The 24,208-nt window shown below is 53.3% G+C and overlaps 9 protein-coding genes across 9 annotated transcripts; 5 read left to right on the top strand and 4 right to left on the bottom strand.

Moving 5' to 3' along the window:
- Positions 1 to 18: 18 nt before the first annotated feature.
- Positions 19 to 1,818, bottom strand: RHO25_009350 (uncharacterized protein; the record flags this gene model as incomplete). The annotated part of the gene is made up of 1 exon (XM_023600887.2): positions 19 to 1,818. One exon carries the CDS (start codon positions 1,816 to 1,818, stop codon positions 19 to 21), a length of 1,800 nt encoding a protein of 599 aa, XP_023454019.1.
- Positions 1,819 to 3,792: 1,974 nt separating this feature from the next.
- RHO25_009349 (uncharacterized protein) lies at positions 3,793 to 6,472 on the top strand (the record flags this gene model as incomplete). The annotated part of the gene is made up of 2 exons (XM_023600886.1): positions 3,793 to 5,304; positions 5,363 to 6,472. The coding sequence occupies 2 exons, from the start codon at positions 3,793 to 3,795 to the stop codon at positions 6,470 to 6,472; spliced, it is 2,622 nt and encodes an 873-aa protein (XP_023454083.1).
- A 599-nt stretch (positions 6,473 to 7,071) lies between these two features.
- On the top strand, positions 7,072 to 7,656 carry RHO25_009348 (uncharacterized protein; the record flags this gene model as incomplete). Its single annotated transcript, XM_023600885.1, has 2 exons — positions 7,072 to 7,090; positions 7,145 to 7,656. 2 exons carry the CDS (start codon positions 7,072 to 7,074, stop codon positions 7,654 to 7,656), a joined length of 531 nt encoding a protein of 176 aa, XP_023454017.1.
- Positions 7,657 to 7,908: 252 nt separating this feature from the next.
- On the top strand, positions 7,909 to 8,286 carry RHO25_009347 (uncharacterized protein; the record flags this gene model as incomplete). Its single annotated transcript, XM_023600884.1, has 1 exon — positions 7,909 to 8,286. The coding sequence occupies one exon, from the start codon at positions 7,909 to 7,911 to the stop codon at positions 8,284 to 8,286; it is 378 nt and encodes a 125-aa protein (XP_023454018.1).
- Positions 8,287 to 8,617: 331 nt separating this feature from the next.
- On the bottom strand, positions 8,618 to 10,095 carry RHO25_009346 (uncharacterized protein; the record flags this gene model as incomplete). Its single annotated transcript, XM_023600883.2, has 2 exons — positions 8,618 to 9,003; positions 9,054 to 10,095. The coding sequence occupies 2 exons, from the start codon at positions 10,093 to 10,095 to the stop codon at positions 8,618 to 8,620; spliced, it is 1,428 nt and encodes a 475-aa protein (XP_023454022.1).
- Positions 10,096 to 10,859: 764 nt separating this feature from the next.
- Positions 10,860 to 13,074, bottom strand: RHO25_009345 (uncharacterized protein; the record flags this gene model as incomplete). Its single annotated transcript, XM_023600882.2, has 4 exons — positions 10,860 to 11,605; positions 11,661 to 11,902; positions 11,957 to 12,241; positions 12,557 to 13,074. The coding sequence occupies 4 exons, from the start codon at positions 13,072 to 13,074 to the stop codon at positions 10,860 to 10,862; spliced, it is 1,791 nt and encodes a 596-aa protein (XP_023454023.1).
- A 3,658-nt stretch (positions 13,075 to 16,732) lies between these two features.
- RHO25_009344 (uncharacterized protein) lies at positions 16,733 to 18,862 on the top strand (the record flags this gene model as incomplete). Its single annotated transcript, XM_023600880.1, has 1 exon — positions 16,733 to 18,862. The coding sequence occupies one exon, from the start codon at positions 16,733 to 16,735 to the stop codon at positions 18,860 to 18,862; it is 2,130 nt and encodes a 709-aa protein (XP_023454021.1).
- A 382-nt stretch (positions 18,863 to 19,244) lies between these two features.
- Positions 19,245 to 21,398, bottom strand: RHO25_009343 (uncharacterized protein; the record flags this gene model as incomplete). The annotated part of the gene is made up of 2 exons (XM_023600879.2): positions 19,245 to 20,592; positions 20,689 to 21,398. The coding sequence occupies 2 exons, from the start codon at positions 21,396 to 21,398 to the stop codon at positions 19,245 to 19,247; spliced, it is 2,058 nt and encodes a 685-aa protein (XP_023453501.1).
- Positions 21,399 to 21,927: 529 nt separating this feature from the next.
- Positions 21,928 to 24,075, top strand: RHO25_009342 (uncharacterized protein; the record flags this gene model as incomplete). The annotated part of the gene is made up of 1 exon (XM_023600878.1): positions 21,928 to 24,075. The coding sequence occupies one exon, from the start codon at positions 21,928 to 21,930 to the stop codon at positions 24,073 to 24,075; it is 2,148 nt and encodes a 715-aa protein (XP_023453500.1).
- Positions 24,076 to 24,208: the final 133 nt, after the last annotated feature.

The raw sequence follows: 24,208 nt of genomic DNA, 5'->3' as shown, positions 1-24,208 counted from the left end.
GTGTTGAACTTTTCTCTTCTACAACGAGCCCTCGACCCATTGCTTGAGTGTCATGACCGTCGTGAAGGTAAATGCAAACAAGCCAAGTGTGATCAGAGAGATGTCAAAGATCTTCTCCGATCTCTTCTCCGCCATTCCCCGCAAATGCAGAAGTGGTGGGTAGATGTACACCAGTGGTACACACGCAAAAGCGCCAATCAGCGAAACGAATTTGTCCAGATCTCCCGCGCCGAAGATAGCGACGAGGCCACAGAACAGCATCATGGAGGTGCGGAGGAGGTTCTTCCACCATTTGACACCCTTGGACTTCTTTCCGGAAGCCTTGTCGCCGAAGAGCCACTGTTCGATGATACGGACGGCCGGGAAGAGCTGCACAGGTTCGCCGACCAGCACGGCCATGGAGTAGATGAATTGTACAGTGTTGACCAGTTTGCTGTCCTGAGGGTAGTTTGAGATGATTTGAATCTTAGTCTCCTCACCAAACGTGGCATAACACAAAGCGCCGACCGATGTGAAGATGCAGGTGATGATGAACATGACCAGGTACAGCAGGTAGGGGAATTTCTCTGGGTTCTTCATCGACGACTGAATGGGCAAGATGAGTCCTATTCCTTCAAATGTGAAAATTGCCGAACCAATCGTGAGAGTGAATGCCGAGGGGTTGAAGAGCTTCACGGTAGGAGCCATGCCATACGTGGCCAGCTCTTTGATGTCGTATGCCCAAATGTAGACCAGTCCGACAAGGATGAACACATCTGCAAGCAGTGCAGCAGGTCCGAGTTTTGCAATGTTCCGGATCAGAGCCATCGGGATCAAGATGACGAACTGGATGGCGATGAGTGCAGACGTGTCGAAAGGTTGAGGCTTGTCGACAGGTACGATCGCGTGCAAGAACGACAGCAGATTTTCAGCAGTGAAGATCAAACCTGCGCAGACGAAGCCCAATTGTGACAGCGTGATCGAGGCCAGGATGAGACTCCGAAACTTGCGGCCAAAAATGGCATCTCCAAGCTCACCATAACCTCCACCGCCATACCTTTCTCTGCATTGGAGCAGAAGCCGGAAACACAGAGTCGTAATGATAGACACCATAATGAGCGTGATGGATGAGAACAGAATGCCACCGTTTCTGAAAGCCTTGGGTAGGAACATGATTCCAGTCCCCACGAATGCCTTGAGTAGTGTGAAGAACGCCTTGGTAGTGCCCGCTTCTCCCTCGCGCTTGGCCCGCTTCGAACTCTTCCGCCTTCCAAGAAGCGGACGCCTTTCTCGAGCTTGATCGTCATCGTCTTCATCCTCAATTGCTGATTCGGTGTCCAGTGTATCGAGATCGGAGTCTGTGTCTTCCAGGTCCTCGCCAGCAAAACTGCCATAAAGCTCCAAGAATGACACGAAGTTCCTCGTGACCGGGGTAGCAACGGTACTGAGTCGCCTCTGCACTCGATGCCTCTGCACATACTGCCTTCGCATTCCACCAGGCTGTAATTGATCGCTAACTGGGACCTCTGCGGCAGGAATGATTCGTGGGCTTTCCCTCGCAGCAAAGGTATTGGAGCGGCGAATAGTTCCCTCATTCTTCGCTCGAGCTTTGATCTTGAAAATGTCGCGATGCATGTCTCCGCCTTGCAATCTCAGACTCGACTCCGGTTCTGGAGATTTGGACAATACAGATCCCGAGTCATCGTTTCCAGGTGCATCGTAGACCACAGCCTCCGGCTCAGCACTGTACCCATCTGGTAGATGTCGGTCCACAATGGATGCCTCCCTTCGAGACTGCTCTGAGCCAGGTGTATCGACCCAGTCTGCCTGCTCGGCCATGGTGGCGGTCAGGTCTCAGGTTCCGCCGAGAATTCTCCCTCTAGCCAGTCCCAAGCTTGGAGATGTGCAGAACGCCAGCAATGCACAGAAGATGACTCCGAGGAGCCGTGCTACCAAGAGGAAAATGCAATGCTGGACCGTGGAGTGATTGGGAGGAAAGTTGGAAGGAAAGTTCACGATTATTGCTGAGGAAAGAGGTGCACGTGGTACCGAACGCATTGGCCTGCAGGGGCTTCTCGGCAGACTCGGCAAGGATCATCCTCAGAGCCTCCGCTCTCCATACGGTGATATCGAATTCTACAGATGTCTATGGAAAACTGCATGGCATACTATTCACTGCATCATCTGCACCTGCACCGCTGGTCATCTCAATTTCATTCCAAGCTTGAAATGGTTGATTTCTGCACCGCCCGGATGATGCTCGATGACGACTTGGAGGCGCGAGCTCGTGCCTGAAGCTGCACCGGCTGAGGGTGTGCTGCAAATCTAGTGCCACCACAACCAATGCACAACGATCGCAGCATGTGACAGGAAATGTACTTGTACATCTCTACTGCACTGCTAAGGCTTCAGGTAACCTACGCGGCTTATCAGAGGCGGTCTGTTTGACGCGTCAGACTAAGATGACAGGGCTATGCAACACCGGCGTCTGAAATCGTCCTCCGGTCTGGACCTGGATATATACGCTGCGAGAGACGTCCTCTAAGGCCACAATACGTCAGGCGAATAGGAAGATGGGATGGCATTCGACTTGTGTAGCTGATCGTACTTGCCCACTGCCGATAGTGTACAAGAAACAGCTCGATATGCCAGGTTCTGAAGTGAAAGCTTGAGAATGTCTTCGCAGATCAATTTCAGCAGTCGCGAGCTCTGCCCGATATTAACATACTCAGTTGGGACCAAATCTGTGGTTGTCGTGCCTTGGCTTATGCACAACAGCACGATGTTCTCATGCCTAGCTTCAAACACAAGTCTGAAGGGCCTTGGTCCTTTTTGGATATGTTGAGCTGGGACGAGGTGTTGACTCGAGCATGTGAAAACATTACCAGGACTCGATGCCTTTCACAGTCAAATACTTCATATGACATCGATACAGACGACTAATTCACTCACAGCAAAATCAGAGGAAGTATCAGATGAAGATGCTTTCATCGGGAAGCACAAAATGGGGCTCCACGCCGCCCTCATGTCCACACAACACTGCTGGTAACAACACGAAAGATCTCAGACGACGTACATTATCAAGACACTGATCACCACAAGTGTTCCACTACGCCCTCACTGGCTTTCAACAGTGCGGGTTTCAAATTTACCATGAAACTGTTGCTGTTCCTCCTGAACGTCGCCACAGGCTTCGTGGATGCTCAGATATGGAGCAACACTACTTCAATTTCTCTTTCGCCCCTCGCTCCTACATCTGCAAGCATTTCTCAGACCACGTCTGACTTGACCTCCTTCACTCGAACCCTAAGCCAGATATCGATCTCGACAATGCACAGTGTTGAGGAGGGTTTGCGATCTGGGAGTATCAATACACGTACTACGCAGCAACTGGAAACTACTTCAACTTCGCTCTTTGGAGCGACGAGCATTCTCGAGACCAGCTCCGCCAGTTCTGCTCTGGGACATTCACCCACAAAACAGTCTGCCGGAAGCTCTCTTCACACCCCTACAGCAAGCCACCCAGGGTCAACGAGCAGTCTTTTGCATACAGTCACTGATTCGACAGCAACTCCTACCGCAGGCTCCTCAGCACTTGTACCCATCGCAGGCACAAGCGGAGCAACGGAGCTATTGTCAAGTACGGCTTCGGATCCCGTGGTATCGAACTCTGCCCAAGCGAGTGTCTCGAGTATTGCTGGATCTGGTATAGCTTCGAGCTCCAGTGTCAATAATACTGGGTTGTCAACAAGCTGGAGTACGACTACGTCTCTCAGTAATTCTGCTTCCGCAACGTCCATTGCTCAAGGGAGTATGATGACAATAAGCATATCCTCGAGCACGCAGGCAGAGGGCTTTACTGTGCCACATCTTCCTGGAGCGGCTTCAGGTACTAGCGCCACTCCTGTCTTCACTATTCCAGGCTTGACACAAAGCATTGGACTGCCATCTATCTCGGTCCAGATAACTACCACGGTGCCCCCCTTCATACCGATATTGCCACCGTTTCCATCTCCAACACAGTCATCCGCTCCCGATTCAACTGAGATGCAAGCTCAGAAAGAAGCTGTCGTGGAAGTCCTCCAAGGCACGATGCCACAATTCGAAGAATGGATCAACGGGGTCGAAATCGATACAAAGCCCATCATCGAGGGATTCAGATCTATCGAACATATGGCTGGGAATCTCTTGAAGGACATCACTGGCGGTACTAAAGATGGGGGCTGCACACATTCACTCTTTGGTGTGTTGCACTGCGCCATTGACACTGCTTCGAAGGCTGTGACTAGCGTCTCGAAAGGTATTAAGACAGGGCTCAAAGGAACACTGGACACTCTAATTGAAGTCACGAACGCCATTCCCAAACTGAAGATCGAGGAGGCCAAGGGGAACAACGATGATCAGTCAACGAAATCGGCGGCTAGCTCCAAGTCGCAGGACTCAACTTCCGCCACATCAAAGAGCTCGACTACAGGCTCTACGTCTAAGACTACTTCGACAAAATCGACATCAACAACCTCATCCAGCACTGAATGCACGCGCTCTGCTACCGTGACGAACGAACATGTCACCTGCTCAACAACAGTCATTGCAAGTACATCTACAACCACGCTTTGCAAGACGTCTCAAAGCATTGCTAGTGGATGTAGCGTCACTGAGTTCAGGACCACCACAACGTTGCCCTTATGCTCGCAGACGAGCACTGCCACCAATGCTCACGTTACGTGCTCCCCTATCGTGACAAGTGTCGCTGGATCGGCTAGGGGCACCACATGGCCTTGCACAACAACAAGCACGGTGCTCAGTGGCTGTAGCATTACAGGAACGACAACTACCACCTCCATGACCGCGTCCACAATGCCCATCATTTGCGCTCAAACCGGCTGCGATATATGCACGCGCAGCATTGCCACGAGCTCGCCCAAATTCGTCCCTCGCGATTCCAATCTGGTACGACGAGCTATGGAAACACCTGGAGACTACGAGAACTATGATGAGTTTATCCTTGCTCAATTCAGAGGTTTGGGGAAAGACCTCTCCTATGTGCTTCCACACAGAGTATATGCGGGTGACCCAGAACCAGGCAAACCACATTTTGCAGGAGCCACGACCTCACAGGCCTTTCCATTCAGGTCCACGGCCTTCAGTACTGCTGTAGAGGGGCTTTTCGGCTGTACCTCACTAATTGTTGTGTCGACCGGGGGTGTCTTCATCTCCCACATATTCGAAGATCCAACATTCTTGGACGGAACTAAAGCAACGCCTCAATTTCCCAATGGCTTGTTAGCCGATGATGCAGTGTGGGCACGGGATGTCAGACAAGCGGTAAGTAGCTCACAACACATGTCACATGATCGGATGTCATGCTAACATCAGTCAACAGATCTTCCGCGGAGATACCACTGATTGGGTAGTACAGCACGGTCTGGCGAGGCTTACAATGAATGAAAATATATTCGACAAGGAGACATACAAGATCTTTCCACCTCACATCATCACTCCTATGCCCGTGGATATGCCTATTCCTGGTCGGAAGCCCGGTGACAAATGGCGATACCAAGGCAGAATCGACCAGCTCAAGGAATTGATCCGCGTGACAATGAACCAGGAAGCGGTCATAGTACCTTATGATCCTCTTTTTGGCCCTGAAGAGTCCAGAGAACATATGGATAAGACAGCGCGTGGCAAAGTTCTGGTCCAATACGATCCAAAAGCAAAAGTCGAAGAGCGCGAGGAGAAAGACCCAAAGACTGGAGCGAAGCGTATTTGCTCTTACCAGATGGCCGGGCTCAAGATCTGGGTCGACACCCTTCAGCTGGTCTACGAAGAATACTGGGATCCTCATGACAGCCAGAAAGGAAGTCGAGTGCCAGTGCAGACTTTGATATTTCACGACGATGGTCCAGCTACCTCTGTGCCCTCCGCAACTGCGCTCTCCTGTCGTGTCGTCTCAAGTGCCTCGTCTAGTACGACCACATCCTCATCGCATTCCTCAAGGACCGGCGTTCCCAGCACCAAGTCGACAAAAGCAAGCACCAAAACCAAACCATCAACAAGTCAGAAATCAACACTGGACAAGACAACACGAGCCACCACAACGAAACACACCCCAACCAACACCAATCCCACCACAACATCTCCCAACCCCAAACACCTAACACCATCCTGCCACATCACCATAATTCAACAAGTAACCTGGTCAATGCTCTCCACAACCACAATACTTCCGGGTGGTGTCGCCTGTACTTGCAACAACGGACAAATCGTCGGATTGCGCACTGTCGCCAATGCCGATGGGATTTCGGAATATCGGTGTGAGGGAATCGGCGGACCTAAGACTGCTGTCAGTAGCAGCAGCAAATTTCCTGCTCCGACAAGTGCGAAGCCGACCCAGGAAATTCAGTCTCCAACACAGCAGCGACCTCCTTCCGCACCAGCTCCCAGTCCATCGGGCTGTCCAGTCAATGCTATGGGTGCGCCGGTTTGTGGATGAAGGTAAGTGAGTTGTGATAGTGACTGAAACTATCAGGGATAAGTATGGTGTTCACCTTGTTTTCTCTTTCTTTCTGTTCTCTGTATCTGTTAGTGCATCAGCCGCTCGTTCTCCATTTTGGCCATACGAGCACGAATGTATTACATATTTCAATCTATTACAACGACGAAGTCTTTTAGCAAGTGCAATATCATGTATCACACAATTATTTACGATCAATGACGCTGAGCAGAACCAGGTGTCCCAGACCATGTTTCCAATTTTCTGGATTTATCTCAAGGAGGCATTGTAGCTAGATGTATCTCGGATGCTGGCATTGAAGCAGTCCCTCTCACCGTGTCAGATACAACATGGGCGTGATTATCTCAGCGCAGCTCGCAGTCGTCCACAGCATCGGCTGTGCCGCAATGACGCAGTGCACATTCAAAAGTTGTATTCACCTCTCCCACATGCGTTTCCTTGGCGCGTTCTCATTGGCCCATTTCCCAATGCCCCCCTGCTTGCACAATGCCATTCACTAATGCCCCACCTGCGTCTCTGATACTTCGGCTGCCTCCGTTGCCTGACGACGACACCTCTTCGACCTAAGTCATCTCGCAATGAGGCGCTCGAGGAAAGGTAAGTCGCATTTGCGCCTGGCATCAAAGTCGACTCGCAGCTAACCGCGAGCAGCAGCAGCAGCAGCCCCAAACACCCACGTCCGCGACAAGATTCCGGACGTCTCTCGCTCGGCCATGGCCAACCACAACCCACGCACCGCCGCTGGCGACAAGCGCGCCGCCGACACGTCCGACTCGGCAGACACCATCACTGCTCCGCCAAAGAAACTGAAGTTCATTCCCGACGATGCTGTTGGCGAACCCCTCGAGAAGGACAAGAAGAGCTTGATGAAGTACAACACGTCCGGTTCTGTGGTCGGCAAGCCCACCGCCGTGCCGCTCGACTCTCCAGACATCAGCACTGCCCAGCCAATGAACGGAGAACTCGATCCCAACACTGCCGTTGGCACCCCTATCGAGCAGAAGAAGACTCGGAGCGCAGTCGATGACTTCCTCGCTCGCGTTGCTGCCCGCAAGTCCGCCGCCCGCTCGGACGATTCTGCAGAACTCAAGACCGCCCAGCCACGGCAACAGCAGCTCACTCCCAACCCTGCCCAAAACACTGCGATGAATGAGGAAGTGTAGCGTTTGAGCGAGAGCGGTAAGAAGAAGGAGAAGCGGAACTGGCGCAACAAAGTGAAAGAGGCGGAGCTGGAGGTACAGAGTCTTCTGAAGAGCAACGCAAAGAAGGCCGCTGAATTGGAAGCCAAACGCCAGCAGCAAGCCCTCCCTGCTCTTCCCCAGATGAGATACTCAAGGCACAATCGTCCTGCACCATGGGGCGGTCTCGAGCCCCTAGTGCCAGGAAAGACCGAGATCACCGCACAGATGGCCAAGATGGGGGGTAGTGCGAATGCCGACAGCGAAGCTTGGTCTGCGCTAACGGCTGCTGAAGAACCAGCGTATGGAGCATGGCAGGATGACAGTGCTTCATTGGAGGCTTTCGGTGGCTCCCTCGCTGAAGGTCCTCCCGATGCCAATGTGGCGACCGACGCTCAGGTTGCCAGCGACGCTGGTTCGAATGCGTCACCGCGTTCGGAAGGCTCCCCAGCTTCAGATGACAGCGCACCACCGAAAGCCTGCGGTGCTTCTTCCAACATCCAAGCTGAATCAGGCGCTGCCGTAGTCAAAGAAGCTGTGGTCGAGGGCACTGACGGACCGCGCGAAGAGCTCGATCTGCCGTCGCCGACCAGGTCCAGCAGGCGCGCTTCGTGATACGGTATTCGGGTCGAACCCATCAAGTGTCAGATTGAACGACCAGATTGTATGCAAGAAATGCAGAGACAACAGCGCAGAGAGTGCTGATCGACATGTGCCCGCTCAAAACGCGGTCAGCAAGCGTGGTGATCGAGAAGTTGACAGCATGAGAAGTCAGGGAAGCTTCATTATGCTTTGCGGACGCTGCGTTGTCACAGAACAGAAATGTCGGGACGGCCGGACAGTGATGCAGCATCGTGGTCCGGGACCATAGCATGTCTGTAGGTGCCCACCTCACGTAAATCGAAATTGAAAATTGTAATCCAGTTTTGTGGCGCGCGAGAAGCGTTCAACGAAGTCGTTCCATATCTTGCTGAGCAATAATTCTTGCTTCCTCGCATTTCTGCTGCCAAGCGCGAATTCGGGAATCCCGTGTTCGAGTTGGGGGACCTGTCATTTCGTAGCCACTGCGACCTTCGCCAAAGTGTACTGAGACGCAGTCAACGTGAGCTGTCGATGGCACCGGAACGTCTCCGAATTCCACCCCGGGATCATTTTCATGAAGCCAGAGTTCGACCTGAGCTTCCGCGACGTTGTCATAACTGCTTATGCTGATTGCAGGATCGTCCTCTGCGTGTTTAGCGAAGACACCATTGTCGGAATCTTCAGGCGCTACTGGGTCCAACCCGGCCAACATCGCTCTCTTTTGAACGTCGCGGTAATAATTGTCAATATCTACAGCATGTATCAGCATGTGCATCAAGACGATACAATTCGAAACTCACTTTGACATCTGGAGAAAAATGTGCTGGTGAGCGTTCTCATCTTGATGTCCGTCTCCTCGATCGTGAGGCCGCTCGCAAGATGTTCGGCCCTTTGCTGTTTCTGCGTATCCATGTTGATGTATGACCAGTAGCACTCCGTCCATTTTGTCAGTTCGGCTTGCGCAAACTCCCATTCTGCAATAAGTGCCTCTGTGATTTCAGGCCTTGACATGTCGGATCCGGCGTCCGGTTCGCGCGCAACCTCACTGGAAACTGGTTCGCCGCGACGGAGCTGCCGAACGATAGTCTCGTCCTGCAGTGCAGTTGGTGCATGCTGCTTGCATAGCTTGCGCAATTCTTCAGTAAGTTTCATTCGGCATGCTTGCAGTACCCGTCGTTTGATTGACAACGCAGATTTGCTTGAAGTTAAATTTGCTCCAACTTCTCCGTGTTCTCTCGATTCGTCGCCATCAACATCGCTAGAAACAGGAATCTGAACTCCTGATGTGCCATCACGCTGTGAAATATAGGTTTCCATTGCATTGTCGTAACGTCGTAATTGGTCAATCAGCGAGATGGGCAATCGAGGTGGGAGATCTCCTGGCCCATCAGGTTCTAAAGAGTCCACAAGATCATCGGCAGTCTTCTGAATGTTTTGTAGGTTTCCTTCGATCGTATCTTCTGTGAGGTCGAGGGCATTGCACAATCGTCCAAGCCGCTCCGAGTAGCGTTGCTGTTCATCCTGTTCCCGCGAACGTCTTCTCATTTCCATCAATGTGGCAATGCTGTACTGGATAGACTTCAAGTCACCTTCGGAGTTCTCAAAAGCATCGTATCCATAAATGAGCTGCTGGAGGCGATGTGTATAATCCTCAATTTCCCGGCACGGACGTCTCGTGCGTAGTCCACTGGGAGCCTTGCGTATCGGCTGCACACGGCCTCGGAACACTCTGTTTGTCGACGATTTCTTGCTGGTGGTACTTGTGGTCGGTCTGGGTCTGTTGAATGCATTCCAGGCGGTTCTGCCGGCATCGCACACACCTCTGAAGAAAGCCCACGCCATGAGTAGCTATCAATCGTATCTGTTGTCAATTGAAGAGACATCTTCTGAAGCGATGCTTGGGAAATGTATCGCATGTGAGCTTGGACCTCATGACAATGAAAACTGGACAATAAGCAAGCAAGACCGTCTTGCCATTGTCCGGATGCGGACAGGCGCGCGGTGGAGCCACACGCTCCAGTCGCACAGTGTGTCCATGGCAGGTGACCTACAACGGCGTATTGCTGCAAGATCACTGAGGGTAGTCAGAAGATAGTAGAGGTAGTGTCCAGAGATGAACTCTGAAGTCTGAAGGTGGGCGTTGTCACCAACGCCAAGACCACGCAGCTTCGGCAGGTGCAGCGGACAAAGTCGACTTCCCTTTCCCTCACATGAGGTGATCGCAAAGAGTGAGAGCATTCATAAATGCTGGGACAGAAAACGAGATAGTAGAGGTGATTCCCACTTCCCACTTCTCACTTGACCCTTCACCATAAGAACCCGATCGAAGAGCATATGCATATCGCTCTCTATCAACACGTCTCAGTAGCTAAACATTTCCAGAACAACAACAATGCAATGCCACCATATGTGCAAACGCCTGACCATGCACACCTCGCCCGTCCCATTGTCCCTGGTAGAGGCGACTTTCATTTCAAGCCTCAAAAAAAGCTGACATCAGTATTAACATTCCACTTCCGTGCCACGAATCGAAAAAGTCCCTCTCAGCGCATGTACGCTCAAACAATGCCCATGCATGCCCAGTCTTCGAACCGGCTCATCTCATGTCATGAAGAAGGCGCCGCCGGAGCATTCAGACCGACACCCGCCAAATGCCCATACTTGCTATACCACGCCTGTACATTGCGCAAAAAGTCCTGACCCTCCTCATATGCGCTCTTTTCTCCACTAGTCGTGCGTTCAAGTTGCTGTGGCGTCTCCCCGTCACCCGAAGGCGCTTGCACTGCGCCTCCCAACATTAGCAAGCTTATTTCAGTACTTTGCGAAACATCCTCACCACCACCGGCCATGTTCAAGGCTGCCAGGTGCATTTGTTCCGTTTCGGTCTTGTGCCCTTCCACGTAAGCACTCATATTGGCGAGTGTAGCTTGCATGTTCGGAATGGTGCGCTCCACCGGCTCGACATGCGCTTTCGCGCCGTTGCCGTTGGCCGCTGATTTCTTGCCTCGACCAAACTTCCCCTTGCCTGTTGTTGGGATGTTTTCAGGAGCACCTGGACTGTGCTTATTGCCATTGGCATCCCCATTTGCCAAGGTCTCGGAGGCCTCGTCGCCGCTTCCACTGCCTTGGTTCAGCTGCCTCTTTCGGCCATGCGGCGAGGATGCTGCCTGTTCGAATTTGGCTTTGGTATACTGATTATTGCCAAGCTTCTTCCCTGGCTTCTTGCCCGGACCTTTTTTGTAGGAAGCTTTCTCGGCTGGCGGAGGGGATGGAGGCTGGGACGAGGGCGCTGGAGGAGATGCCTTGGCACTTGAGGCAGCCTTCGATGCGGCGTCTTCCGCTTGCTCGAGGTCTATTATGAAGTAAGCATGAGCTCAGAAAGTATGGCTGGAGAGACATGAGCCTACCATCGCCCCGCCGACTGCGAGCACGTTCTTGTCTTCTGCCTGCAGCTTCGGCTCTGGCACGTTCCTTTTCCTGCTCCTTTTTCTCAAGTGCCGCCGTACGCGCGGAGAGCGAGCCATCTCCTTTCACCTTGCCCTTGCTCGTGGCGGTCTGGTCGTCGGAATCGTCTTCGATCTCGGCGGCGCGGACAGCTGAAGGCACAGACTCTGATGACCGTCGCTGGCGCTTGTTGTCTGACTTGCTTCTACTCCTTATCAGTCTGTTGTCTCTTGGACTTCTGCTCCGTGGCAGCACTCACTCCTCACTACTGTCGTCACGACCACGCTTGCCGTTTCTCCGCCCATTGCCACTCTTCCCCGCCTGTTCACGTTTGCTCTCTTCAATCGCAATACGGAGCTGCTCCTCCTCATCATCGTGCTCTTTGCTTCGCATCGTTGCACGTCGCTTGCCGGTAGCTGGGTCGACGCTCGCTCTGGAAGCGGCACTCTCGCGCTCTTTTCTGGCCTTGTCGTCATACTTGCTGACTGACCCTTTCCGCTGGGAAGCTTTAGGATGGAGCGGCACGTAGAGAGAATATTTCTGCCTGTGTTGCTCTACGTCAGCAGCTGCTCTGCGCACGCCCGAGTCGTGGTAGCGGGCCATGGCTGGCGCGAAAAGTGCCAATGTTTGGGCGACGGATGATCACTAGATTCTGAAATATCGACAGGCACGCAAATCACAAGCCGCAGGGCACGTTGGGGGCATTCTGGTGCGTGGTGCTCGCGAGGACACCTGGAGTGAAGTTGCGTGCGCGTCCATGCTGCTTGCCACGCGCGATTTGCCTTCACGACAGGCAAGTGCGGGTATGGTGTGATGTAATGGCGTGGCATTGTGAGGTAGAAAGAAAGAACAAACATACCCTCGTGAGTCTGTCCCAATCACATGCTGCTTTGGCCGGCACTGTTCGCAGAAGTACTTTTCGGGCGTCAGGTTCTCCGCCACGATACCCACGCATCCTCCATGCTGCCACACTGTGCAGCCGTCGCAGAGGATGAAGAGTTCGCCGGCGTCCTCAGCTTGCGCGTCTGGGATGCCCGCAAAAGCTTCGCTGAGTGGTGGGCCCGGGTATTCTTGCATACCACATATGCATCGTGTTATCTCTTCATCGTCCACAGCTTCCTCATCGGCATCATCGATAGCCTCGTCTGCCTTCCCAGCATCTTCCTCTTTGTGAGCAGCTTGCGATCGCTGGCTGCGACGCGGCGGCTCACTGATGTCTTCCGATGACAACGAACGCGGTGTAGCGGATTTCTGATTATGCCCTCCTCGCGCATTGCGGTCCTGTCGGTTCGATGAGAGGGATGAGGACGTCGTCGAAGCTGGTGCCGCGGGTGGTGCTCCTCGTGTGCTACGCCGCGCCGGCGGCGACGGCGGCATAGTGAAAATCCCACACGGGGACGGCGTGTGAGATCTGTCGCTACGATGAGCCTAGACAAGCGATGACCTCTGTCCTGCTACACCCGGTCGGAAGCTGTCGTCAGTAGCAGCGGGTTGCAATGTGCAAATTGATCGCGTCGGCAGAGAAGCTCGGTTTGTGGGCGTGCGAGAGGGTTTGGGCTCGCGAGAAAACGTGCTAACGATAGTTCCGTCTGCGCAGAGGCCAATGTACGGGGCGAGGAGGGTGGTCGGTATGGTGGGTAGCGGTGTCGTGAGGAGAGGATGTGGTGGTGGTGGCAGACTGGGCCAGTTGCTCGCATTGCAGATGCACGGCCGACGGAGCATCATCGTCCAACTGCCCGAATTTGGCGAAGCGGGGGCCCTGAATTTCGAGTTGGTGCCTTACGCTGCATTGAGCTCGTCAGGCATTTCATTTGCCGCGCAAATGTTCGGAACAACTGGATGCGACCTTGACAGCGTCAAGTCTTATTGAAAGACGTCACGCAGGTCGTCTGTTGGTCGCATGTTGTAGTGAGGCGGATGCATTGCGGTGCCGGGTGCGAATAGTCGGTCGAAAGTGCTGGCGCTGGAGAACAAAAGAGAGAGAAGAGCACGGCCAAACGAAAACTCGATGACGAAATACAGGTCAGCGAGCGTCTCTGCGAGAAAGCAGGGCAGCACAATCGTGGGTTGAGGTCCAGGTGAAAGGATGATTTCGCAGTGTCGAAGCGGTCGAGCGCGGAGAAATTGTCGCATTCGCCATCACTGTCGCCGTGTTCGAAGGTCCGCTGGCGCTGGTCAGAAAGCGGTAACCTGTTCTTCGCACACTCGCATGGCAAACTCCAGGGACATTTCGTCGCACAAGCACATGCCATGCCTGCACGGAGATCTGCCGCGAGATTGCTTGACATCAGAGTCAAGTCTCACGGCTGGAGATGAACCTCTCTTTCAAATTTTTCCGACACATTTCAGTACATATTCACGGACCCTCCAGCGATTCTGCGACATCCGGCGCATGGCCACGATGAAGCTGCTGCTTTACTCTGATCCTTGACCCCGACTGCTCGAGCAGAGCTGACACCCTGCATATCGGCAAGGGCAGCTGCAGACAGCTACCGTCAGTGGCCGAGGTGTGCTACTACGCTACCTGATCAGGTGATGAAGTCCATCACCCAGATGACTAACGGCTGCACGTAAGGATGATAGTGTGAGGCTGTCTCTTCGTTCAACGCCAGCGCAACACTGCATCGCACACTAGACCTGGGTGAATGCATCTGTCAGTGACGCGATCGAGCGTGAGGCGGTCGATGGATCAGATTGACAGGAGCTTGTCGCGGTGTGGCGCTTCCTTCAAGGCGCACAGCCTTGAACTTTTCGAAGCAGTCATCGAGCTGCGAATCGCACATGCATGAGCGCAAAGCTCGCAGTGATCAGGTCCGCTTGACTCCAGAGAAGGGCGTCAAGAGGAACGATCGAGATATTCGTTTAATGCAGGCAAAGAGAGTAGCTCGATTATTCCGTAGCATGAGCCCAATCGATCACAAAGCCAGCAGTGTTGATACACCTACTGCTGGCCAAGAAACTCTGACCCGTTGTATGGTCCAGGTCTAGATTGCCCGATGTGCTTGCAAACGTTAATGACCAGGTGGTTATTTGGTACTTGCAGACAGCTTTGATCAGCAGCGACAAGCCCTTGGCATCGCAGGTGACTGAGGATGCATCCTCGTCAGCTTCGCACAGCCATCTCGAGCTTGATGTGTGATTTGATAGGAACCGGACTGCGCACGCATGAGCCACAAAGCAAGACATGTTCGTGACGGAACACATTGCACCAAGCACAAGCTCTATCTCCAGTCTTGGCCCGCCTCGGCAATAGAGGACGTTACATGGCACGATGCGAAACTGTAAATCGCTGGGAGCGTTGTCGGCCATTTTTGGTCGACAAGCGCATGCATTGCACTCGCCGAGAGCGTTGAATGCAATTGACAATTGGTATTGAATGTGGAGCACCGAGACATCCGGCGGGAGGTTGTATAACTTTGCAGAGGACGAGTCTGCGGTCTTCATCATCCTTATCTGGGTCCAAGGTGGAGCAGCGGCAGTCAGCTTTTTCTGCAACTATCCTGCTGCCTACTTGTGCGTCTCAACAGCATGCGAGGAGGAGAAAATTCTCCACCGCCTCGAGGCATTTTGATGCTGCGTACACGACGACTGTGTCGCGTCGCCAGCTGCGCAGCAGTGTGCTTTGCAAGGAAGTAAAGTCATGCGCGCATGCCAAGAATTATCCGGGAGCCTACAGCTGCCGATCTGCCAACCACAGACTGAAAGGAGTGTCAGTCGAAAATGGACGCGCAGTCCAACTTTGGACCGGACATGGCCGGAGTCGGTCCCAAGCAGCCGACTTCGTACAGAGACATCTGAACGTTGGCCATACAGGTCAGGTTCATGGGACAACGCGCTCTGGGCGCGATTGTCTTGGTGTTCTCAGCCTTCCAGATTTGACTCCAATTTGGCAAACGGATAATTCATGGGGTCATCAATGTCGGCAAGGACGGACAGCTCGAGGGGTGTGTCTCTGTAAATGCGGCAGGTGAAGCGCACCTGCCATCTGGCGCACAGAACACCAGGTAATGGAGAGCAATTTGCGGGGCGAATATAGGGCGCTGTCGAGCTCAAAAGGCCAGGAGCCACAAAGTGTCGTCAGCAGCAGCCCCCAAACCTATGGTGTACGAAGTAAAGTAAGTATTCGAAGCCCCTTTGTTCCAGATCACCGACGAGTGTTAGGCTTTTTGGGGGTGGCCTGCAAGAGGTGGATGATGCGCTGGAATGTGCTGGTATCCTGTCGGATCTTGCCTTTTGAAGATTAGGAGGCAGGCGTGCAACGTCTCGTTGGCTATGCCCAGGCGTAGAACCAAGGACGCGGAGGCTTGGGAGGTAGCAAGACTTTTTGAGATCTGCCAGAAAGTTGACGCCGTTGGATGCTTGTGAAACGTCAAACGCGGCTGCTGCAGCTTTTGTCACAGCCGTATCAGATCGGCTTGCGTGCTCTGCGGGATGGGGCGGGCGCGCTGGGAGCACGCAGTGGCCGGTAGATCGGGGTAAGAAATCAGTGGTAATCAAGGCCCAAGGTCGGAGTGCCAAGAGAGCGTGCGGCCTCGGAGCCATAGAAGGGTGGTGGAGCGAGCGAGTGCCGTCTAGTTCCGCTAGTTGGGAATTGCGACCGAGATGCCAATGTTGGCAAGAAGCATTCACAGTTCTTTCCCAGTCGCCTTCTTCACGTCTTGTCATATTGTCAGCACAAGGAAGCACAGTATTACCTCCGACCAAGTCACATCATCTTGCACGATCACCACAGGTAGCCGAGCCTCCATCCCCGTCCGCACTGGCACACGGTGCATCCTCCAAGCATTGGCAGGCGCGGCGTCGTTGGCACCTGCTGGTCCTAATTCAATTTTTGGCCGATTCAACTGGGGAGCTGTGCTCTGCGCTGCGGCGCTATACCTCATCGTACAGGGCTGGTTGGGTCCGCCATAAGATCTATAGAGGGACTGGCCTGCAGGTCCTGGGTCTGCGATAGCAGTGAGTACACGCCGTTCCCATTCATTCACCATCCCACTTCACGCGCCCCCTCCACGCATGCTGCTGTCCCATATTCACCATGACGACCACCAAATTCGGCTTCCGGCAATGGGGAAGTCACGGTGACCTTCGCTGCGAGTACTGGATTTCCGACATCGATCTGGCCGGCGGGAAGGAGACGCCACCCACGCATCCTGGAGGCGAGCTCAAGTTCACCACGGGCAGTCTGGCCGCTATCCACAACTATCGGCCGAATAGGCCGAGCAGCAGCAGAGTGCAGCGCAAGCAGCGCTACGACGACATCTACGCGACCACGCCGCGCAGCCAGAGCCACAGCCATGGTTACTATTCCAGCAACAATAATCAGACTCGGCATTTGAACGTGGGCTCCGACAGCGATACTGATCCTGATTTGATTTGCAGAGTCCGAACAGCCGGCGCCTCGCAACAAGGCTGGAGGGCTATCTTTTCCACTAAGCGTCCCCGCGCTCAGCCTTCAATCTCTTCAGTACGGTCCACCAGTTCTCCCTCCGACATTTCCACCTCCAGCATGTCGACCGACGTGAAAACGCGTCTGCCGCTGCCGCACGCAATGCCGCCCACGCCGCCGACGTCTGACACGTCCAGCAAACGCCGGTCTGGCTTCCTGGGTAGACTCAAAGCCCATCACCGACGGGAAAGTAGCGACGTCACACCATCATCACGACCTGAACCGGCGCGTCGCGCCACACCGTCGTCGCCCGCGACATCAACATCACAAACCAGACCCGAGACGCCGCGACCGCCCACTGCAAATGGCACCGTCACTTCCAACGACGATGCGCCGCCGCAAATTGTGATCCGGTCGCCCACTCAACGCGACGAGTTCGAAGGAGTGCACTACCCGGACGGCCTCGAACCAAGCCCGACCCCGCGCAGTCCCAGCGCGAGGAGCAATCGAGGCATCAAATGGGCGGAAAATTATGACGATGCACCACCGCGCCCGCGGCGGACGAGTTCGGCAGCAACGCATGGCCGCCGGTCTTCCATCTACTCCAAGGATGTCGATGGCAATTTCGACAACATGCTGGGCGTGGACGCGGGTGTTGGTTCCAAGGCTCGGCGATTGTCGGTCGCACTTCCCGACGACCTGCAGGTCGATGAGTGCTCACTGGAGGAGCACTTCAGTGTTCTGCAGCGCATGAAGCACAAGGAAATTGGCGCAGGTGGTGCTGCTGTCGTTAAACTAATGCAAAGCAAGACCGCTGGCGAAGCCAAAGACAGAGTGTTCGCTGTCAAGGAATTCCGATTACGAGAGCCGCAAGAAGAGACCGAGTTCGAATATGAGCGCAAGATCAAATCTGAGTTTGCCATCTCGAAAGCCTGCGATCACGAAAACATCGTCAAGACATTCCGACTATGTCACAGTGGCGACCAATGGTATCATGTCATGGAGTATTGCGAGTTGGGCGATCTCAATGACCTTATCAAATCTGGGATTTTCGCGGGGCAGGAGGATCGGAATTGCATGTTCAAGCAACTCGTTCGTGGTGTCGACTACCTACACAGTCGTGGAATTGCGCACCGAGACTTAAAATCCGAGAACCTGCTTGTGAACAAGCAAGGATGCCTCAAAATTGCCGATTTCGGTACTGGTGAAGTGTTCTGCGGCCAACATCCTGGAGTACGAAACTGCCGACGGCAAAGCATCGTCGACCCCAACGAGCCCATACGATATTGTCCGCCAGGCTGGGTGGGTAGCGTGCCGTACATGGCGCCAGAGATCTACCAACGACTGGGCAAATACGACCCGCGTGCCGTAGATGTATGGGCTGTCGCCATCGTGTACGTTACGCTTTGCTTCCAAGGCAACTGTTGGGATTTCGCGGGAATGGACTGCAAAAACTTCCGAATTTTCATGCAACACTGGGACGCATGGTTCGAGGATTATCCAGATCACATCATCAAAGACGGACGCAGAGTGCCGCAATTTGGCTACATTGGCAGGTTTATGCGACTGGATGACAACGAAACGAGGACGATGTTGATGGGCATGCTACATCCGGAACCTTCCAAGCGCTGGAAGATTTCAGACGTGCTGAACTCCAAGCCTGTCGAGAATGCCGCTTGTTGTCAACAGTCTGGCTACTCAGACGACATTCGAAAACGACAGAAGAAGTCGCTACACAACCACATTCCCGCGGATAAACGCAAGAAGCTGAAAGTGTAGCATGGTGACCGCCTGCATTGACTCCGACATCTTTTCCAACGACGCGTCCCACGAAAGTGAGCGATACCGGAGAGGAGGCGACATTGTTTGCGTTGTACAGGTCCAGCAGCCAATAGAGAGACAACGCAAGCATGCATAAGGCGAAAAGAAACAAACTTTACGCACTGAAACACATTTCAGACTTGGCATACGGAACGCTGCATGAACCACGTATACACCCGTACATACAACAGCAAGGCGCGCATGCGGTCCGTCTATCCCATCCCCTTCCTGCCGTGCCACCCAAGCGGCGTGCGCCATCCATCCCACACAACCACGAATCCATCCCACACCCTGGATTTTGGACGATCACTTTTTTTTTTCGTTCTCTCACCGAGAATGATCACCAAGTCTCCCACACGACATCCGGCATCACTGTGCGCATGATCCGCCAGTGACGCTTGGCACTTTCGATTTGTTCGCTTTCCCACGAGGACTCGTCACCCGGACGCAGGAGCTTCTGCTGCCGTGACAAGCGGTCAGAAGCCGATTTTCCATTTTTGTATTCTGCATCATCATCTTGCTTTTCAGCAGCAGCATTTGCATCATTGGCATGGGGAGGAGTGGCGGTAACGGCAACGGTAGCGGGAGAAGGATCATCATCATCTTTGGGCGAGGACGAGGCTGTCTCTTCTAGTGCTTCTGCCTCTTCTTCATGCTTGGGAAAGGCTATCTCCCAGTCGGGTTTAGGCAGCATGTAATGTCTTCGACTTAGACTTCCTAAGTAATCGGTCGTGGTGGGTGGCCGGAAGGAAATTTGCCCAGGGCTGTTGCGGCAGAAGACGACCATGTTGAGGAAATCTGAAGATGGTGATTGTTCTTCTTGATGATTTTCTGACTTTTTTTCATCGTTTTCGTTGTATCGTTCTGGTGGTCCATCGCGGAAAATTTTGCATTGTCCATCGAAAGCGTGGGAAATCGTTCGCAGGACTAGTCGTGTAAGTGGAAGTGATAGATCTCCCGCGTAGTTGAGCGCGATGGCGCCATTTGGCGTCAGCAGGCTTCGAAGATTCTGCAAGAACTGCGTCGTAAACAGCGACAGAGGTTCCGCTCCTCCAGTGAACACGTCGTGGATGATGTAGTCGTACAGCACCACAGGTTTCCGATTCGATTCAATCATCGCACCATCTTTCAAATTATCATCAATCGTCGAAAGTGCTTCCGCCGCAGCAGCTTGCTTCTTCACCCACTTCACAGCATCTTGTAGCACAGCAGTATGATTCCTCGGTAGATCGAAATATTGTACTGCGAATTTATGCACCACAGGATCAAGTTCGACGATTGTGGTTTCGATTCCATGAGATAGCAAGGCTTTGGGCGCAGTTCCTATTCCCAGTCCGATAACGAGTGCACGGGCTGAAGTATCTGGTACTGGGGCAGCATCGAGTTGGAGTATGCGGACAGATTCGAGCATGGAGAATACGGCGTAGATGGGTTCGTTTGTGAGCCAGTTGTCTTGTTTGCGAGCTGGTGTGAGGAGCCATTCGCCGCCTAGGAGGGAGTGGTCGGCGCGGAGGACGCGGTATTCCATTTCGGTGCTTTCGAGGACGGAGATGTAGCCTGTGTTGGACCATTGTCGATCGAGGAGAGTCCAGTTGTGATTGATTAGGGAGGTGTTTGCTTTGTGGATGTTGAAGTGCTGGTTGAAGTATACAGAATGTAGGATTGCGGGAAGGCCGAGTAGGGCGTACCTATCTCAAGTCAGCATCTTCACAAGAATGGATATATCAAGTGTCCGCAAGATCAAGGTGAAGAAGAGGGTCAACAGTCCATATCCGCATGCTTACCATGATGGGGCAAGAACCGCATAAGCTGCACCAAGCGCAAGTTGAAAATGAATAGGATTGACCTCAAACTTCTCTTGCAGCAGCTCTGGAGTCCATTGTACAATACCAGTATATTTCTCTTCCAACACAGAGTATACAGGGAAAGCCAACAGTAGCCCAATAATCATATACGCTGCTGTGACTCCAACGCGAGAAGCTAACCAAGCAGTCTGCTTGTACCGCGCCACAAAATCCGCCAGCACAAAGCCGGTCGGCAACAAGAGCATATGACAGCTCAGAAAGCCATTGATTATTGGTCCTGCAACTGGTCCAAGACTTCCGGAGTATGGTAAGAGTAAGGTCTGTAGCACAGGAACTGTGAAGGCCCAAGCGGACACCCATTCAAGTGGGCGGAAGCTTTTGAGTTGTCCTGTGAAGGTCCGCACTGTGAAACCGAACAAAAGCGATATTGAGCACATGGTTGCATGATTGACTGCTGATGGTATTGAGCCGTATACTGGCGCCATGGTCATCTGGGATATCGGTGATGCCGCTGCTGCCAAGGAGAGCAGCGCCACCGGGTACATGTACTCCCATTCCTGGACTGGTGGTGCATCGTGTGCTCCGGTATGTCTTTGAGGTGGTCGTGCAGGAGCCTGGGCAGTATCTTCGGTCTTGGTCGTGTCGCCTGCTGAGGCTTCTCCAGGCTTTGGCTTCTTGTTCTTGGCCATGATCTCAGACTCATGCGGCTGGGAGATTGATCGGATGGATCCTGGTCATGCACAGTCGCACAACTCAAAGGGGCAAGTGCAAGATGTATAGTACAGGAACGGCAGCGTGCAAGGTGATGCTGAGTAGAAAGCTGAGAAGAGATAAGAGATGGGATGAGAGTGCGCAGTGCGAGAGCACACCTAGCCGCTTTTTACTTGAAACGCAGAGATATATCTACACCAGCCCGTTTGCTCAAATGAGAAGGATGTCAGTGTCTCTTGGGAGTATGTCTGCGAACACAGCGAGTATGCGCAATGGATCACGACGACAAAAGCGTGCAATATGTGCTCATGATGGTGCCGTTGGTGCTGGTCCCCTTCGATACCCGACTTTCTTTGGACGTGGTGGCCGCTGCTGTGGCAACCGCGGGTGTTGATCCCGACATTCCGGATACCGACCACGAAGGAATTCCTGCCACGCAGCGGTCAAGTTTTCTGCTAAAAGGCAGACAGCGCCTTTGGATACACCTTGCGAGGAGCCGACAGAGATATGCCTGGAGCGCAAAGGACGTATGGGAAACGCTCGCGGGCAGTCTACGCCGCACAACTGGCCTTCTCGCCTTCCAGCAGCCCGGACCCCTCGCCGAAAACGCAGGCGTTGACAATCGAGACGACCCCATCTTTCGCATTCACGAAGTCCGGAGTCGATACAGTCGCTACAGTACGAGATCAGATCAAATCGATAGACCCAGGCAAAGACCAGACAGAGAAGGCGACGCGGGAGTTGTCCCAAGCGTTGGCCAAACGCAGCCTTGTGCAGAATGAACCAGATACGAAACAGGCGAGGAGATCGCCTAGGAGGGCATTGGGAGAGATACAGGTCAACGCTGTTGTTGCACCACTGGAGGCGTTGAGCCTGGTGTCGGGGCATACACCTTCAAAAAGAACGAATCGGAGGAAGGACACTGGTCAAAGCAAGGGATCACAAAAGCAGAGAATCGATGCGCGAGGGCAGATATCTGGCAGAGGACAACACACGTTTTTCGACGACGAGGAGGAGAGCTCACCAAAGCGTAATGAGGGCAAAGAGTCGGAGGAAGAGGGCATCGCAGACCCGCCACAGCCCAGGAGATCACCTCGAAAAGCAAAACAAAAGCGAAAGCTCGTGCCATGCATACCGCAGCATGTTGATGCTTTTGAAGACCTGCCAGATGACGAGATTATCGTAGCGGCCCCCAAAATTCGAGAGTCGCCTCGAGATGTGCAGCTAGGATGTCCATATCAGCAACACTGTTCAGAATTGCTCGACCTTTCGACACATCCTCTGACCGAGTTCTCAGCGTGGTCCGAAGACATCTCAGAACACTTCTCCGTGACCAAGATCGCAGAGGCTTCCTTCGGAGAGGTCTATCGACTATCATTACTAGAAGACATCAGCGATTTCTGCAGTACCGATGAGTCCGTCTTCAAAGTCATCCCTCTCACACCTGCTCTAGATGCTCTCCCACTTGACAAGCGAAAACGAAATGCAGCATTGAAGAGAGCTGAAGGCATGACAAGTCCGCACGATGTCGCGACTGAGGTCAAACTCCTCCAGCGCATGAGCAGTATTCCAGGCTTCACCAACTTCCGGGACATCCGCATATTACAAGGCCGACCGCCACTAGCATTCGTCTCTGCCTTCAAAGCGTGGAACACTGCTCAGAAGTCCCGAAAGAAAGAACTCAGCCACTTTCCCGACCCAGCAAAGAAAACAAGCTACAATGGCGACCAATTGTGGGCTGTCATCGAAATGCAAGATGCAGGAACAGATCTTGAACGACTTCTCGAGACCAACAACTGCACTTCCATCTTTCCCATTTGGGATGTATTTTGGCACACGGTCCTGACCATCGCCAAAGGCGAAGAAAGCGCCGAATTCGAGCACCGCGATCTTCATCTTGGGAACATATGTGTTCGCTACCCATCCGCCAACGAAACCAACGAGAACACAATCGATCCCTCCCGGAAACTGAACTTCACATCCCTCGAAACGACCATAATCGACTACACACTCTCACGCTGCCTCATGAGCACCTCGAGCACAGCCCCATCCTCCCCCTCTCCAAATGTCTCAGCACCTGTCGATACCGACGTAGCCTACACCGACCTCTCCCTGCCCCACCACAAATCCCTCTTCGAAGGCGACAGCAGCGACGAATACCAATACGACATCTACCGCTACATGCGCGGAGCCCTCTACTTCGACCACCCTTTCCACCCCACAATCTCAGCCGAAGACCTCCACAATCTCACACCATCCCAACTCACCAACCTCACCAACGGCAGAACTTGGAAGCAATTCCACCCCCAAACAAATCTCTGCTGGTTACATTTGATACTTTATAAATTGTTGGAACAAATTGAATGGCCTTCAAGTTCTGCAAAGGGGAGAGCTGCGAAGAAAAATAGGAAGAAAAAGCCTGAGGAGTATGAGGTTTGGAAAAGAGGGGTGGAGTTGGAGGGGGTTTTGTTGGCTGTGCAGGATTTGTTGGATCCGAATCGGATTTGTGGGGAAGATGGGGTGAGGAGTACGAGGGATTTGGTTGCTGTTGCTGTTGCGGAGGGGTGGTTGGATGTGGAGGATTTGGTTGGTGAGGGGGAAGAAGGGGAAGAGGAAGAAGAATTGGTGGAAGAGATGGGAGAGTTGGGGATTTGATGATGGAGGGCTTGAACGACAGGATTTCTTGCTGCTTGATTGATTTGGTTTTTCTATGGCAGCGTTGTTCTCAGCGAGCGTGGCGCTTTGGCGTTTTCGGGTTCTTCTTGGAAGAAGGACCTTATGGTACAAG

The sequence above is a fragment of the Cercospora beticola genome, chromosome 6 (genome assembly GCF_033473495.1).
Source record: "Cercospora beticola chromosome 6, complete sequence".
NCBI lineage: Eukaryota > Fungi > Ascomycota > Dothideomycetes > Mycosphaerellales > Mycosphaerellaceae > Cercospora > Cercospora beticola.
This window is presented reverse-complemented; position numbering and strand designations above follow the sequence as displayed.